The 18,360-nt window shown below is 43.3% G+C and overlaps 1 protein-coding gene across 2 annotated transcripts in view; it reads right to left on the bottom strand.

The window, feature by feature from the left end:
• Window positions 1–13,565, bottom strand: part of fgd5a (FYVE, RhoGEF and PH domain containing 5a) — a 31,470-nt gene extending 17,905 nt beyond the window's left edge. Inside the window, exons 1-4 of one of the 2 annotated variants that reach the window (XM_085159888.1) lie at window positions 13,244–13,565; window positions 8,742–11,511; window positions 1,131–1,248; window positions 149–207 (exon numbers count right to left, since the gene is read on the bottom strand). In XM_085159888.1, the coding sequence (XP_085016014.1) occupies window positions 149–207; window positions 1,131–1,248; window positions 8,742–11,511; window positions 13,244–13,253 (2,957 nt within the window). In that variant the 5' untranslated portion in view covers window positions 13,254–13,565. The remainder of the gene's footprint in view (window positions 1–148; window positions 208–1,130; window positions 1,249–8,741; window positions 11,512–13,243) is intronic. The other variant, XM_085159889.1, reaches the window with a different exon arrangement.
• Window positions 13,566–18,360: the final 4,795 nt, after the last annotated feature.

The following is an 18,360-nucleotide window of genomic DNA, read 5'->3' as shown; positions in this document are numbered from 1 at the left end:
GAAATGGAGAGCAAAATGGGGGGCGGGGGCATAAAAATAACAATATTGTATTAAAAAATAAATTAGATGTCGATAGAGGACGATGCTTGTGATGACGTGGAAGAGATGTGGCTCAAATTGGAGGAATCCACAAGTGCGGGCAACTCACAGTCTCTCTGAGTCGACGAGCTCTTTGGCGATGTAGAACGCTCGGGATCGGCCATCAATCTGCGTGACAGGGAGGGAGAACGGCGGGAGACGAATGAACACGGTGCATGTTTAAAGGCTCTCTGTGGACACTTACTGCTCTCGAACGCTAATGCGCAGCCAAGCCACGCGGCGGCCGAGGAGCCCGACAAAAACTCAGATCCACTTTTTTGTAGATTCCTGCTGTCAAAATAAGACTGATTATTTCATTACGCTGCAGCGCAGACATGAAGGTTTCCTCAAAATATGTGACTTTTAAATTGAGATGCATTATGTATGAGAGCCTGTATGTGTGTGTGTGTGTGTGTGTGTGTGTGTGGTGACAACAGTGCTGCCCATTGATTTAGAAGCTAATCAAAGGGCCTCAAAACATCCGAGCCAAAGCATAACATCGGAGCCTTTTAGGGATTTACCGGTACAGCTCCTGTGCTTGTCGGCCTTATTTTTGTTCCTACATGCGGCATTTTACAAATACTGCATTAAAGTCACACGATCCTCATTTCCTTGAAATAAAACCAAAACCAAATGCAGTTAAATGAATCTTTTCCTGAGGCCAACAACTAAAACCTCACTTTTTTCCTCGTTGCATTCTCCTCTCATTTATTGTGGCTTTTCTTTGAAGAAAGGGAGAACAAGGAAATGAGTGTCACATAACGAGAGCAGGGGGCTGATGCAATTGTGACAGCAGCAGGATGGGTGGGGTCCATCTTTGAGCTACTGTAAAATGTCTGCTTTCTACTGTATTGTTTACCCCTCATTTTACCCCTCATTTTTCGTTTTTACTTTCGTCAAAGGTCTGATAATTCAAATCTAGCACTGTCAACAAAATAAAGCAGGACTTCAACTGTTCATCTAGAGTTACTAAACCAATTAGCAGGTCATGGGGCTAAATAAACCACTTTCTCTCTCGCTTTCACTCGTTTTCGCATCCCACCACCACTCACCTGCCGTTCATAACCCTGCTCTACTGCGCCCTCTTCCTCCTCAGAGGTACGCCCGTGGTCCTCATCCGCTGACAGCCCAGCAGAGACGGGGTTCATTGGGAAAGGCTCTGTGTAGGCACTGCCAGGGGGAGAAAAAAGTATGAAAGCAGCAAAACAGCACTGGTAATGAAATATGACATGTGAAATATCTAGTTCGATAAGAGGCTTTACCATAAGAGCAAATCCTAACCAGGAAGATGCTGAATATATTCAACTGGGATTTCAAGGTAGCACAGAGGACGCATTTAGCACATTTACTGTAAAAAGCCACCGTATTCTAATGGGGCTTTCTTTAAAACACTAAGGATTACTGCTGTAATCTCCCTGTAATTGTGGGTTTTTCTTTTTCCTGTGTGCATCTCTAAGCATTTCTGTCCTCATATGGAGCCCTCCAGAGGGATACTGTAATCCCTTTCCTGATTTGTGCTCTTCACAGATGGCACGTTTGTGTATGTGCGCCGGTAATCCTTTAGTGAGCTTCTATACCTGAGAGGGGCACGTTGTAGGTCACTTCACGTTTAATCTCTTTAAATGCAACCTGTGCTAATTATTAATGCCCTCTGGCCCATTAAGACCCATTCAGTATCCTAACAGTCGCACTGTCAGTAAGATACCTGAGTAACAGTTACTGGCAGAGCAGCAGTATGACATGTATAGGACAAGTATAATAGGTGCTGGGAGCACTGCCTGTGCTCTGATGAAACACACGTTACTACACTTTAAATTCTAACTCATGTTAGTGAGCTCTACTTAATATTAAACAAAAAGCACCTCAATATACATGAGTTTAAGTGACTAGAAAATAAATCAGTTCACAAAATATACTCTCACACTATTAGTAGAGCCAAGATCTCATTTTTGTCACAGTCACTGAGCCTCATACATTACATGACTACAAGAACACAGCTTTAATTAGCATAAAAAAAATGACCCTGAATGCGAACACTCGCTGGCACTCACTAATAGCTACAGGAGTCTCAGTCATGGTGGCCTAAAGGTAAAAATCTGTTTTTACCTTGAGTGATTACTGGTAATGACTCAAGGTGGAATATAAGTAAGAGCTGTTTTGCATTTAGGTTGCATTTTATTATTTTAACCATTATGCTGAAAAAAAAAAAATCATAACTGGGGTAAAGTTTACCTTCAGAACTTTGTGACAGAAGCTTAGCACTGGTAAACATCTTCAAATATTTTCATTTCTTAGACCTAAAAGTTTAAAAATGGTGTGTCTGAACATTTCTCACACCACAACCTTTTTGCTCTTTATTACCTCACTTGACCTCAGAGTAAAAGTGGGATGGCAACCTCCTTGTGACTAGGAAAAATATGTGGTTGCCTGGTGATCACATTGAATTATTTTGTTGTTTGAGATAGATGAAAGCAGTTACAAGGACCAACTGCTGACCCAGAGGTTGAGGCATGGTGAACCTCTGGGTGTAATCACAAGGCGACTGCACTGGTTGCCTGTTTGAGTAAGTATTCAGTCAGTTTAAATCAAACTCTGGTTTAGTTTCCTCGTTGGCGCAGTCTGTTTGTGCAGATGTGAACACGGTAGTCGCACTTGGGTGCGGAACAAAACAATGGCACTGAGACCCTTTGGTGGAGGTGGTCTTGGTCCTGGAGTCTAAACGAACTCCAGAGTGATTTGTTTATGATGTGAACATGATCGGACCTTCAGTCGAACCAACTACCAGGTATGTGCTGCAAGTATAGCTAAAAAACTTCCCATAGCCATGAATACTTTGTATTCTGGGATGCAGCAAGGCACTATAGGTGTGCACAGGTCTGTACAGGATAGCAACTATGTATGAAATGAAGAGACTACTGGGACCAGAGTAAATGAACTACAGGTGTGAAAACTTTCCTCTTTACACTGGAGGGCTCGAATCCACTGGTTGCCAACTGCTTGTATTCTGGTTATATTCCCATGTAAGAACAAGATTGCTGAGTTGCTGTTAAATCGCTGTTGTGAAGCAACTACATCACTATCTGTGGAGGAAGTTTCAGATCTATCTATTTTCTGTCTTATTGCCATTTTAATGCTGTCTTAGTGCACCAATGTTGCTTCAAGACAGTAGCTGACTGGGAGGGATCGCAGACCTGCCTCCTGTCTTTGAAGCACCGTTTTCCCTAGTGCGACTATAAGAAAAAGCACATCAGCCACAAAGCTCTGGAGACACACGTCTCCCCCTAGCATTGTGTGATTGGCCACATTTACCTGACCTGACTAGATACACTGTGAAACACGCAGTTCAAAAATACTGCTGTGAGCTGGAAAAACACACACTTTAATCTAACTATCAAGTAATATTTAATCTGTGATTCTTAAATGACATTGAGTGTGAATCATTGTCTGACCCTGTGTGACCTTGAATTGGACCTGTTGGAGAAAATGTAAACGACCTGATCTTTCCTTGTACTTTTTCCTCATTACTTGTATTTGCTGCTGTGTGTAATGCTTTTGTTTGGTCTGCTGTTTGTTCTTGGTGTGGCATGCCATTTACACGGCCTGCTGCCAATCCTCCCACAAACCTGAGGTTCATTAGTCTGCAATATTTCTAGCCAGGCTGTTCCCTCCAGTCTCTGCCAGACTTATGTGCTACTAAAGTTAAGTCCAAGTAGACATTCACAAGTGTTAATAGTTATTGCTAGCTGACCTTGTGTCTCTGTGCATCCGGTTCTTGACCTCTCTGTTTGTCTGCCTGCCTCACTCAGGTCTCCACTCACACTACTGTTTTCTTCACCCCACCAAATTCAAGCATGATCCTCCTTCAGTGACACAGTGAAGGAGGAATGCATGTGAGATAGATTCTCACATGCATTCCTTTAATCAGTGTTTTTATTGATGCCTCAAACAGCCCTCAGCGCAAACTGAGAGTAGACCAAAGGTTAAAAGAGGTATCCCCCTGGACTTCATCTCCGTTCACTTACACATACTGAGTCACTCACACACACACGTGCACATACAGACACCAATTGACCTCACTGGTTTGGCTGGTGAAAGCACCTCCAGCCTGGTGACCTTAGAGAAGACAGGTCAGCCTGGATTGCGTGGGTGACGCTGTGAAGAAAGAGAAATGGTGGGGGAATGGGTAGCGCCTAAGCTCAAAGTGAGATCAATTACTTCAAACATCCAAGACAAACTCTCACCTTCACCTTTTCACCTTCAACCTTGAACGGCAGAACAATCTTTGTAAACAAACCCTCTGTGTGCGTTATGGATACTTTACACTGGCCAAATTCAAGAGCTGTTTCCCAAACAAGAAAATGTGAAAGGCACACACACACACACACAATGACTGCTGATTTAAAATATACTGACACTTTAAAAACAGCCCATTTTGCCCTATTTTTACTCTAAACGGTGGCATGCCAAATTTAAACTTCAACCAACTAAATACATAAATGCCATTACCATATTTAAACCAGCAAATATGAGTTTTGTAATATACTAATTCATTAGGCCTTTCACAAGACCATTAAGGCAATGCTATTACGCCAGCCGACTGCAATGTCCCCTGTTAATGCGACAAAGTTAAATCTACTGTGTCAAATTCCGAGGAAGACACAATGGCTCTCTGCTAAACGGCCGATATTCCACCAATCTGCTGCGAATTTGGCGATGCTTGTAATATGTAATTCAATTGAGCTAAACGCTGAGTGTTAAAGTATATATTTGGACCAATGAGACAGGCCTTTTCCCTCTCCTAATGGCACTATTACAAGAAATAGGACCAAAGGAAAAGCTTCATTAGCTTGCTAACTATTGAAGACTGGGATACTAATGGGAGGATTAAGAGTGTGGGAGCAGTGCTAAATAGCTGTTTTTCTGTTTTTAGAGAGGACGATTACATGTTGCCTGTGGCTGTTGTGTAGCTGAAACTGTGAGAAGAAGACTTGCTGTATTGCTGCTGTCTTCCCTGTGATGTGATCAATAGGTTGAGGTTATTAATATTTCCACATCGTGATTGGTTGCTATTCATTCCATCCGTATATAGAACAGCATTATACCTCCTGTTCACTTCTGGTTGATTAATCCTTAATGCAGCTATACTTTGGGCAAAGATGCCGAGAGTCTGGGGGTGGTCTTGATAAACTGGAACAACAATAACATCGGACCTGACATTCCTGACTGCACCACACCTCGTTCTGCTATTCAAGGGAAAGTCTGCGAGCCTCCACCCCACCTCGGTGACCCCCTTCTTCCCACTTCGTTCTATCTGTCCTCCCCTCTCTCCACCTTGCTGCCTCCCACCAGAGCCCAGCCCTCGTCCTGCATTTCCTGTAAACAGGCTGGTGGGAAGCTCCTAGGCTGGATGCTTCCTCCCCGGGGATGACCTGGCAATGACCTCAGATTTACTGGCACCAGGCCTGGCCAAACCAGTGACACACCCTGTCCACCACCTCGCTACACAGCCACCACCCAGTACAACAATGTACTTAAGATGTCTCCCTCATCACTACTAACACTAACATAACAGTGGGTGGAGGAGCTGTTTCAGAGGCCATGCCAAGGCTTTGTCATCACTCTGAGGAGGTTCACGTTGAACCGTTTGAAGTGAAAATGATGCCAAAAGATAAACCACAGATGCATGTGTCACTGAGCTCAGCACAGTGGAAGCCTTTTACTGTGTGCATAGTGTGAGCAACATATTTGCATTATTGCTGTAAACCTACCTGGAAGTGCTTTAAGGTACCTGAAGGGACACTTTATGCTTCGTAATTTGAGCACAGTCCTAAATCCTGGACTTTCCTTGCTAAAATACTTGTTTTCCAGCTCTCATTTGTTACTGCAAGGGCTACTTGGCAAACATTATTCTGCTGAGGCTGCACACTCAGCATGAGACTCATCTTTGATAAAGCACACAGAGCTGTAACTTAGTATGCGTGCACATATGCATATACACACCACTTACAAACAAACATCTTGTATAGGGCTTGGAATAAATCATTAGTGCACCTTTTCCTTATCCATTGTACACTATGGTAGCTTGCTAATGAACATGTCTCTTTGCTTTGCCTGAATGCCTGTGTTAAAGTAGCGTCTGAATGCTGCTGGACATTAATCACATGCATGGAAACAAGCCAAGCCTGTAAGTTCTCCTTAAAATGCATGTCTGCGACTGCAGGCATGGTCCTTTTGTGTGCACTGTTCTGGGGCCACTTGGCCATTTTCCTCACCACAAAAACACACTTTTTCCTCTGTGGGTCTACAACCACATTGACTGTTGAATCTTTCCTCAATAAATCACTGCCTCCGTCGGCTTGGTGGCCTGGGACAGTGGCAAGCGTCAAGATTTGAAAAGAGTTTTGGGCAAGATGTACACATACACGCAGACAAAAGCACCTCCACCAACTATACAGGACTTTATTACTGCGGGCAGTAAAACACAGGTACACACATGCGATATATACACTCTGACATGTATGTCACTAAAGAGTGACCCTGGCAATAGATGCCTCTCCGGGGGAATGAAGAATAGACAAGGTGACTGGACAGATAGGCTTTTTGCATCCTTGTGAGCGCTGTGAGACCTCTGGCACACAATGAGCCACATTGATAGCATCATCAGGAGACAAAAAGCCATGTATATAAATATGTATGCTGGTATAGTGAAAATGAACAGCTGCATACCTGGAGAAGAAGCTTTGTGTGGCTAAGTGTTACGAAGGACAAAATTTGATAATAAACCTATAAAACAAACTGTAGATTAGATCATTAAATTTAAAAAACAAATGCAAAGGACACTGCCAGAAATAAGGGCAAATTAAGGAGGAAGCATTCTGTCCCAGGATCATCTTAAACATTTCACAGCGGTATCGGTAATGACCCATCTCTTTGACCACACAGAAGTCATCAAACACGACTCTTTTATTAAGACTGGGGAAACACTGAGGCCTGCAGTGGCTGAAGCTGTGCACAGGCTGGGGTAATTTGGCCCAGTCTGATCTCGGTGATTCCTCACTCTATCACGCACTGCAGTAAACCCTGCTGCCCCTCAAGGGTCCAATGAAAGAGGAGCACTCAGGAGAGAGCTACTTTAATGAAAGCCCTCCTGAACTTAACTATCAGTGTCAGGTACAGGAGAGCAATTATACCACAACTGTTCTCGCTCTCTTTTTCCTGTTCCTACTGCCCCCACCCACCACCTCACTTGATCGCTATTCTCTTTGTTTTCTTACTGATCAGCTCCTTTTAGTCACACCTCCCCTCCCCTCACGCTCTCACACTTTCTTTAGTGTTCGTCACTTCTTACATGTGAAAAAAAACCTCCTCTCAATTTTTGCACTTTTAATTGCATCCATAATGACTTTCTCTAATGTGTGCAACCTGCACTCTGCCAGCTACGCAATTGCCATTACCTGTTCTATCTGCTCAGACTTGCAGAAGAAGCAGCACCACCACCAGATGTGACCTCTAAATCCACCAAATGGAAAATCAGGAGTAAGCTCTCCCATAAGCATTGTCTTTCTTCCCGAAGCCAGTGATGCCTGACATAGCAGGCTGCTCATCTCTCACACACAATGTATGTCAGCCGTTCTAGGGTTATGCCTGGACTCTTGCGTGTATTGCGCTGCCCCTAACAACTCAAGCTTTACTCACTTTAAAACTGATTCCAGTGACAGATGCGCTCTCTTGTTCTGCAGACTGCAAAATGAACAGGCAGAATAAGCTTTGTTTCTAGAGTTTAAAATGTCCAAGTATAAAAAGACTAGCTGGAAATCAACAGCTGATCATAAACAACATCCATTAAAGGGGTATTATAATAAAGACATACAAGATAAGGCTGCAATCCAAGTCAAGCTGTTGGACAGCTAATGGATTAGCTAATTAATTTGACTAAATGAGGAAGCACTAATCATCCGTCGTTGGCTTGCGCTCGCTAAGTAGTTTTTTGTAGTGTATTAAGGCCAGTGCACTCCAATTCATAGCATAGGGAGATTACATTTTCTTTAGCCCAGATGTTGGGATGCAGCTTTAGCCCCAGTGCAGTACAGAAAGATGTGATATCCTTTGTGGTGCTCACAGCCATAAAAAACACTGATAGTTGTTTGTATTGGTCTATATCTGGGATTCTCAAGATACACCCACCAGGCAGGTAGCGGTCCTCGGTAACATACACTAAGGTACATTTATCGTTGTTGGCAGAAAATGGCAAAGGAAGCTTTTTGATTGAATTTCTTTAAGCCTTGTTCAGCCATCAGATTAAACATTTCCAGTGTCCACAAATAAAGCTGGGGTCATGACAACTCTAAAATGGTTAAAAACCTATAAATCAGCAAATACCAACAGAGGAACCAGGTCTGACCAAATACGTTTCATATAATAACCAAATATTTTTAATGTGTGAATTTTTCTGGCTGTATAAACTAGGCACTCAGTTACCGAACCTTTAATAACTTTGGTCTATATTGTGTATGACTGTATGCATTTAATGCATTTAATAAGATGCCACTATAGATGGTAGGGTGTGAGGTAACATCTTTTTTAGAGCTCAGATGAAACAAGCTTTTCAAAATCTTGGTTTTGAAACTAAATAATTTGAAGAGCAGTTGGATTTTTAATCTTACCTTTCATTGTCCGATTTCGATGGCTGGGGTTTGCTGTCAATCCCAGGGAAACTGTTCATATCCACATAGCCATCATTCTCATTGCAGGGGACTGTTGAACGGTTTGGATCCTCAAAAAACTCAGTAACAGTGTGGGATCTAGTGGGTCTGCCTGGGATCTGGATGTTCTCATAGTCTGAGCTCATGGCTGGGATGTTTTCGTAGTCTGAGGTATCTGCACTGGGGAACGAGATGGAGCGGGGTTTGGTCAAAGGCAGCGGCATGGCAGAGCGGCGAGAGCGCTCCTCGAAGGACTCCACTCTAGAGACGCTCCTGCCATAAGCTTTGGGGTCTCCTTTCCTCCTGTGCTGGTCTTTATAAAGGAGAAATGTGGATGGGAGGTCTGAAGGACGCTGCTGAGGTTTCACCATGCGGGACTGGGGCTGAGGAGAGCTCCCAGTGCTTCTGCGATCAAGCTCGATGACTCTCACTGGACCATGGTGGCTTGACTCAGAGGAAGAACGCGAAGAGCGGACACTTCCATCACTGAATCCCTTTGAATCTGTCTTTTTCTTGAACTTCAGAGCTAAAAAGCGCTTAAAGGAGGACTTCTTCTTCTTCGGTAGGTCACTGGGTTCGTGTTGGATGAGGAGGGATGGGGAACTCTTGGTAACTGGTCTTTTAGTGATGTAAGCCAGCTCAAATGGTGGAGGGATGTCCACTAGAGAAGTTGGTGTGGAAACACCACTGGAGGACTGATGGCTACGCTGGGAGAAACTTCCAGAAGACGTTATCATACATGGAAGGGAAAGGGTGTCATCCTTTCTCTTCATCCTGATTTCATCTTTCAATGATTGACCCATCTCAAGTGGGTTGCTCAAGGACACGTCTGGGCCATCTGCAGACCGTGAGTATAACAAGAAGCGGCGAGACTTCATAGATGGAATCACACAGTTTATACCTGCTTGCTGGGGGTGGCTGGTAGACTCGCTGTTCTTGTCCAAGGACACCGTGTAGTAGTCATGGTTCTGGTATTCAGTCCCTGTCTCCTCTGGTACCGTTTCCGGGACATAACCAGGAACTTTCCCAGAATAGGATCGTGATCGAGTGACTATTGTCTTTCGATCAAGTGTCACAAAATTCTCCCCTTCTGAGTCAAACCCTGCCTCTTCATAAATATGCTCTTCACTATCGGAGTCTGTGTCTTCATAATAAGGCACAATATGGCAGTCCAGTTCCTCTATGTCTTCTTCAAAGGCCTCGGTCGTGTGGGCAAACACCACCCTGTTGGTTAGCTCTGGGGTTCGGCCCAGGTCTAGGTCAGCTGGCACTGTGATATTACACAACCTGAGCCGAGGCTGGCAGCTCTTTCTTTGGCTGCGCAGAGCCTGCTCTCTTTTGGCGTTTCTTTCTTTTGCACTTTTTACTCGGAAATGCTTCTTTTCCTCTGCTTCCTCTTCATCGTCATCACCTATCTCGATGTAATCCTCTGATGAGACACACTCTGCCTGCTCAAGGTCATCGTCTTTAGGGCAGAGTGAATCATCAATGTTTGCATACTCATCTGCTGACTCGCTGTCCTTTGCTTTTTCTTTGTGCTCGTTTGACTGTTCAGTGGCCTCATCGATGTGCCCCAGTTCTGAAAGCGCCTGCTTATCCTCCAACTTGTCCACATCATCTGATGACACATAGTAAGGTTCCTGGTAAGAAGCATAGCCTGTTGTGTGCTCTTCATCTGTGGTAGAAGGCTTCCCATCAGTATCATCCTGATTCCACTCAGGGTCAGCAGTGTCAGTCACATCTCCCGGAACAGCTTGTATGACAGAGTAAGGCCCAAACACATCCTCCGTGCTGGATGTGAATCGGAAACAGCCGGAAGGATCCTTGGTTGCCCGTTCTGGTTGCCAGACCTCCGTGTCCCCTGTTTCAGCTGGGTCACATGACTCACATGTATCACTAGCATCGTCTGTGGGACCAATCACATCATAGGGGTATTCCTCAGTTACAGTTGGAAGCATGCTGAATCCAAAGGCAAACCCTCCACCTGCCAGTTCATTCTCATTTATAAGTGAGTCATGGTGCAGATGCTCGTCACTTTCTTCACTGACTTCCTCCTTCGGTTCACTGTTGTTGAGTGACTGGGTTTGATCAGTGTCTGATTCCTCTAAAGCTTCATCTGAGTGTTCTGCAGGCTCACAAAGTATTTCAGTCTTTTCAGTTAATCTCTTCTCCTCTACTTCTTCATCCTCCTCTCCTGCTTCTTCTTCTGTTTCACTTTGAGAAGGTGCTGGTGTATTCTCATCATCATCAGTGCGACTGCCATCTTCAGGGGAGTTCAAGTCAGTGTCATCATTTTCATTCTCAGTAGTGTCAACAGTGGAAATATCATCTGCTTTGACTGTGTCATCAGAGCCGATGCTGTCTACATCACCGTTATTATCTAATATTTCTTCTTCATTTTCTGATTCCTTTTTAGTTTCTGTCTCTATTGTGTCCCCTTTGTCATTATCCCCTTCCTGTGCCTCACTTTTCTCCTCTTGGTCCTGATTCTCCATTTCATGGAGCTCTTCAGTCTCTCCATCAGAGTGAGCCACATCTCCATTACTGAGACTCTGCTGAGCACAGGGCTCCCCCTGTGGGTAAGGCTCATACAGGGGTCTGGGCTTGGGGGCAACAGGAGGTTTTGGACCGTGGACAGTGGGACAAGGCCTCGACATTAGCTTGGACTGCACTTTGATGGCGAGATGACTGCGGACCTTTGGTCGAGGGACTTGCAGCGGATTTTGAAAATCTGAAGAAAGTGAGAAAATTGAAAGAAATTAGTGGCGCAAATAATATTTGCCATACTTTGCAAGCTTGCGCTGAGATAAAATATGTGGCTTCTGCTGCTGTGTACACTAAGAGGAAACCTTGTACACTGTAGTAGTCAGTGACACGCAGAAAGCTGCAGGGGACACAATCAGCAGGAAAAATAACAGAGCCACAGGGTACTTAGAGAAGGAACAATAACATTTCCCATCTAGGAAATGACACATGCAGATTGGCCAGTTAAAGCAGGATTAGATAATGATGGGCTGATTATGGTGAAAACTTTTTAACTAAATTCATAAGAATTCTTCACACTGCCATATGTGTATTTAAACAATCTCATAAGATATGATTAAGGTGGTTATACCTATAATAACTTTATTTTTTTACTATTAAAATGAAGTAGGTGTTAAATTGTGTTAAGTCAGTGAAGAGCAATGCTTGTGAAATTTATAATTCTAATGAAACACACCCATACTTAGCAAAGTGTGTATACACCCCTGGTCTCTTCCTGTTATTTAGTACCTGCCCTGACGCACATCCTATTAAACCCTGTGTGCACCCTGGTTATCTCTTAGTGTTCCCTCTCTCTCTGTGTGCCAGTGCACTCTCCGTCTCGTTTTTAGCATATTCTTCCAACACTTTTTTTCAGTAATGAAAAAAAAAAAAAAGAATTCCAGGTTCATTAATCAGGCCAGCCGAGACAACATGAAGGACTCCACGCAGGATAGGGAAAGGACATTAACTACACCCCCCATCATTTCTCCATAAACCTCTTTAGGAGTACATATTTTCACAACACAAATGCACTTCCTTCTCGCCATTCTTCCCAAACACCCAGAAACACAAGCGCATATGTGAGCACACACAGTTTTTCTTTTCTTTTTTTCCCTGAAAGAGTGTGTCAAAGAACAATAAAAGAGGAAGAGAAAAAAACAAGGATCCTAGTCTGACAAAGCAACCGACTGCAAACAACAGGATATGGATTACGCAACAAGAATTCAATTAGAACAAATGCTTGAAAAACAAAGGAAGAGATAGACACTGGGACCTTGACAGTGCCAAACTCTCAGGATATGATTTCAGACTGAGTCCTTATTATGAATACCAACCATGAAAATCACACTGAACCAGCCTAAAATCTAAAGCGAGGAGGCTGTCATACAAAAACTGATATTCACTGTTGAGATTCTGTTTGAAATTTTTCACTTAAACTGCACCCGGTTACTAACTTTCTTTTTTTCTTTCTTTGTTTCTTTCTTTCTTGAAGGCTAAACCTTTCAGGACAGATGACCTTTTATCCAGAACAATTGCTTTGTGCACTTTCATAGAGATGGATTATAATCCTAATTCCAAATCTAATACTATAACAGGACATTTTTCCTAGTGGAGCCCTCCACTGGGAACTGGCCATAACGGGTCTGTGATTTAAACCACTCGAAAAGTGTTATAAACAGATAATTCACATGAAAAAAAGATCAGTAGATGTGTGATCAAACTATCAAACTAACTAAAATGTAACGGACCAGATCATTTCCAGTCATACAATGAAAATCATCCTGTAACGTGCAAAGCAAGTAGGTGCAATATAACTCCAGGCACCATTAACCAGATTCACAGTTTAACACTCTTGCATTAACGCACTTTTCATCATGTAAAACCAAAAGTTGCCTTTCTGGTGTGTTCACGCAAAGCTTATATATTTCACAACCAACCTGCGTTCATTCTTGGACATCATCATACACGGTAAGCGAAAGTTATCCTCATTTTTGCCCACACGCCGATCGTGCCTCTCCAAATGACGCGGAAACTTAATCCAAACGCATCGCCGAAGAATCAAGTTGTGGAGGAAGCGGAGCAGAACATGTCATCTTTATCTTCTCCAGTGGTGGTCGACTTGTGCAAGGTGCCTCTTCTCGCAGAATGAACAGCTGAGCTTTGAGCTCGAGTGCTGATGCTACAGCGGACGCTGTTGTGTGGAAACGGGAGGTGCTTCCTGGCGCTTCCTGAGGCAGGATTACAGAGCGCAGCGCGGACTCGAGGCGCGATTCAGCCCCACTCAAAATGCACTGCACACCAATTTCTCTCAGCTACTGTGGAAGTTTTGGCACTGACGAATCAGTGTACTTCACCATACGAGTGGCCGTCCTTTGCTCCACATATGCGTGTAAATGTTGCCATACAGACCAGCAGGGTCAGATGGAGTTGAGAGAGATTTGTTCAGTAAATATGAAACTATAAGCCACAATTCATCTTCAGCCCCGTATCTTCCCGATGGACAGCTTTAAAACTGCAGCTACATTTTTATTGTTTTTTTGCATGGAAAACAACATCTGTTCTTTGTGTGTGTGTGCGCGCATGTGAGGTGTCTTTTCATTGACATGTAACTGATGACAGTTGGAAGATCCACAAAGTTAGATAAGCTGTTCAGCTGTGTCGCTGCATACTTGTCGTGCTTGGAGCATCACTGGATTATCTAATCAGAAATGAAGCAGTTTTTCTCCAGTGTGTTTTGCTCATGGAGCATTTCCTGAACTAGAACAGTGCATAGAAAGGCTCCTAAAAGCAGTTTCCAAAAACAGTTTCTCTAGGACACCAAAGCTTTTGCTATTGGCTGGGCTTCCTGGCCCGGCATCTGTGGCATGATTGAATGAATGCAACCCTTTAAAAACCTCTCTTCATAACAGGAAACTGCTCTCCCAGTTTCCTGCACAACAGGCACCACTTCCTTAGCAACAGATGGGAAAGGTTGGTAATGTTAACCCCTTAGGTAACCTCCAACAAAGATGATTGACTGGTGCTCTGCAGAGCACGATGGTTCGAGGAATAGAAAAACTTCAAACAGCTTAAAAGTGGGGCTTATGGTGGGATTCCAAGGACACCTTGTGCAACATGGGGGGACTGGGACCGTAGCCCACTTAGGGGTCTCTGATTTGACAGCTCCCAATGCTGGTTAAATGCCCACTCTTAGAATTGGTGTAGCTCACCTCTTTCTTCCTGCTTTTCTACCCACTTGAAGGTCAAACAAAGCGGCATACCTCAGGGATTTCTACAGCGCAGTTGAAGTGGATAGTGATAGAGCAGAGAAGCACAATGAAAGAATCATCTAGTGTATCACCACAGGGCTCTGGTCTTCACTGCTGCGCTGGCGTACAGACCCATACATTATACACACTGGAAAAATCCCATTCCAGATGGTTTGGTGCAGAAGGGACCAGACTTTGCTGCAGGTGCAAAGAGAGTGTTCATGTCATAATGACTCCATGTTATCTTTGCTCTTCTGTGGGTCGTCTAATTAAGAAATATAAAATAAAATTACTGTTTGCTATTATACAATTCCTGAATTATTAACTGTATCACCATAGAGGATGTTAAATATGAGATTATTTCACTTGGAAATGTGACCGCAGCATTTGCTGCAGTAATTAAACTCTTTATTTGTGTATGATGCTGACTAATGTATTTTGCAATACGGTACAGCAAAACAATTTGATCACTGTGACTCAGTTGTTCCACTTCCAATTGTTAGATTGTGATGCTGTAAAAAAAAACACAAATAAAACTATTGTGGTATGCTGAAGCCAAGATTTTTTTTTTTGTCAGTAGTAGCACATTTATAGCTGCCATAAAGCAACCTTTTGTTTTTCAATTGGATGACTAAAGATAGCTCCAGTCTGGTCTTTTGGCAGTGCCAATGTGCCACTCTCAAGAGTATTTTATTCACAATTGGTGCGCATGACCTTTTTTTTTGTGCTTTCATTTGAGCAAAATGTGTTTTGCTTTTGCTGGGTGTGCAAATAGAACCTGTCAAGAGTATTGTGTCATGCTCTTGCAGAAAAGAATGGCTTCGGTAGTAAATATCTCCACCAGATGTGGCACAGACGGTCAAAACATGTTTTTGGATGGAGGACACAAATTTCCTGGACAGCCTGTGGCTGTGCACTGCGCTCTGTCACCCCACCTGGAACATGGCTTGACTGGAAGAGAGAAGGGGGCAACGGTGATATTATTGAGAAAAACACGCTGTAGTAGCAGAAAAACAAACTGACTTGAGCTCACCCCGCACTCGCCAGCACACCCAACACCAAACAGGAAAAGGATTGGGCAAAGGGGTCAGCAACTTGTTCCCAGAGCTGACACAATCCATAACACCTGCATTACAAGCAACTCACTAGACTCAGTGGATGGTTTGAATGCATTTATTCCTCTGAGAGAGCTGCGAGATATTACAGTTTTATGCAGCTGGTTGCTAGAAAGCACATGTGTGACACAGATATGTGTGTCAACAAAAGAGAAACTTTTGCACTGAATAATTGTCCAAGAAAACAGAGCAGTGAATTAAGCGGCCATGCAGTCAAACTGCAGTGCATTATTGATTAATGTGATGCTTGAGAACAATCAGGCAGAGGTCTTTCACCCTTTAAAGCGACCTCTAACACCTTTATAATTGGAAGGCAAAGCGTTTGACTCCTGCAGCAGATCGAACGATCATCGACGTGTTTTATTGATCCCCAACTGTGAACCAGTAAGGACAACAGTGCTCTTCAGAGACTTTTGAATAGACTCTGATTTTGAGACTTCACAGCAGACGAGGTGAATATGACAGGACAACAGACTTCATTACAAAATGCGAGGGGAGATTACTTCAGGATTATTTTTCTTTTTTCCAACAACTGTGGCAAGACAAAGAAAAAAAAATCATGATTCATTATTAAAAATGAGCACATCAATGTCTCTTGAAGCCATCTCGAAATTTTTATGCCTAAAATACACACAAAAATCATTTTTTGCAATCTGAAAGAAAACCCTGCTCTCAGCAGTGTTTCCTCCAACTCTTCCAACAAGGCAGACCCCATCTCCAAACTCCCTCCACTAATTTTGCTTGCACACACAGATATAATATATATATATATATATATATATATATATATATATATATATATATATATATATGGCTATACTGCATGTATAAATGCAGCTGAGCTTTACAATAAGCAGACAAACCCTGGGCATCAGCACAAATAAGCAGCAAACACAGGTTTCATTCCCCAAAGGGCCTTTAGTAGTCTACAACACATCAATCAGACTACCTCGTATCATCGCTGACATCTGAACAATAAAGTACATTATATCAAATTTAGGAATATTCAAGCTCTGTTACTGTTTCGGATCTGTCCCTGCCACACTGTAAATTTCATGCTCTCGTAAGCACTTTGTAAAAATGCCACATAAGTTTTCCAAATCATGATTGAGTGGTGCGTCAGTGGCGAATTAGGTCATGCTATCTTTCAGAAGGTCTGTTTGTCTTAAGTCTAGGCTACTCAAAGATAAAGTGAAAGCACTGTTGCATTCCCAAAAAAAACAAAGTATTATTGCTCTGTAGTAAAAGGCCATGGCTCTGGAACAATAGCTGTCATATTGTCGTTAATTAGCCTGAAGCCCAGAGACTAGGCCAGACCCTGATAATGGATGAATTTGTTATTCTTTTTTCTATATTGCAGTGGAGACAACCAAGCAAGCTGCACTGCAAAAACAGTGCACCACTCAAGGAGTTCTATAAAAAGGAGCATCTGTGTCCTAAGAGGCCTTTCATTGTGACAGACTGATGAGTTATTGTCTTTATCTCTGCAGGTTCTTACCAAATTATATATTTCCGTAATCTGTGCAGCGTGCTTTTGTTTATCGCTTTAATAGCGCTCAACACTGAGGTCCCATGTGGCAATAATAACATGAATTCCCTGGACGGGATCCGCTCTGAGCATGTAAAGGCGCGTGTGTGCATGTGCTGTGCGTGTTCATGCAATTATGTGGCGTACATGTCTCCACACGAGCACGCATGTGTTTTGTGCTATCCACTGTGACCAGTCTGCTTGTGTATGCCACTAAAGGAACTGGAGAGAAAACAATAGGATCGTGAAAAAAAGTCCCGAGCCAGAATTTACTCTTCCTGTGAGTGTTTTCACATTTCTCAGCCAAAGGAGACTGGGAGGATGCAGATACTCCTGCTAGTGAAACACACGTCTTTGGCAGAGCTTTTATATAGTCTCACGCAAGTCTGGATGAAGGTGCAAGCACATTGTGCATTGAGTTATGCAACAACGTGGAACACAAGAAAGGATTTCATTTAACCCCATGGACAGGAGTCAGATGTATTAGAACGGCCGTCATTAGCTAGAGTGCCTCCACTCCAGTTTATTTTTGACAATACGTCAAAGCTGCAAATGAAAATATCATGCTTAAGGCTGCTTGAAGCTGTCGCATAAATAAGGAGACACATCCTGTTCAATGGCAGCACTAAAACATACGTCAAATCTCTGATAAATATAAATGAGCACTATTCATTCCAAGCAAACGCCTGCACATAAACTTTTTGTTTCAACAACAATGGTAGCCACACATGCACGTTACAGCAACAACATATAACATATCAGCGGGGCTTTCCACTTTCTTCTGACAATGCACCTTTCAAGATATTGTCCTCGTGTGCAGATACGAGTGACCGATGTCTGCGTGCATGCGTGTGTGCGCTCAGCCCTCCATTATCCAGATAGCTGCATCAGAGTGTGTGGAAAACACAGATGGCTGTAGCTTTTGCTTCTTGTGTGACCTTTTACACAAAGATAACAGGGTGGTCTCTTATCCCCACGACCCCTCCCTCTCTTCCCCGAGCCCCCCAAAAAACAGTGAGGCCTGGCAGCTCAGACAGAGGACTTCCTCCCTTCGAGCTGTCTGATAGAACAATATCAACAGCCAGCGCCACAACCTTCCTTTTGTGTCTCCAGTAGGCTTTTGTTTTGGAATAATTAAGTCCTTTTTAATCACGATGGGTCCC

This window comes from Neolamprologus multifasciatus, chromosome 5 (assembly GCF_963576455.1).
Source record: "Neolamprologus multifasciatus chromosome 5, fNeoMul1.2, whole genome shotgun sequence".
Classification (NCBI taxonomy): domain Eukaryota; kingdom Metazoa; phylum Chordata; class Actinopteri; order Cichliformes; family Cichlidae; genus Neolamprologus; species Neolamprologus multifasciatus.
Note: the sequence above shows the minus strand (reverse complement) of the source record. Positions and strands in the feature narration are given on the sequence as shown.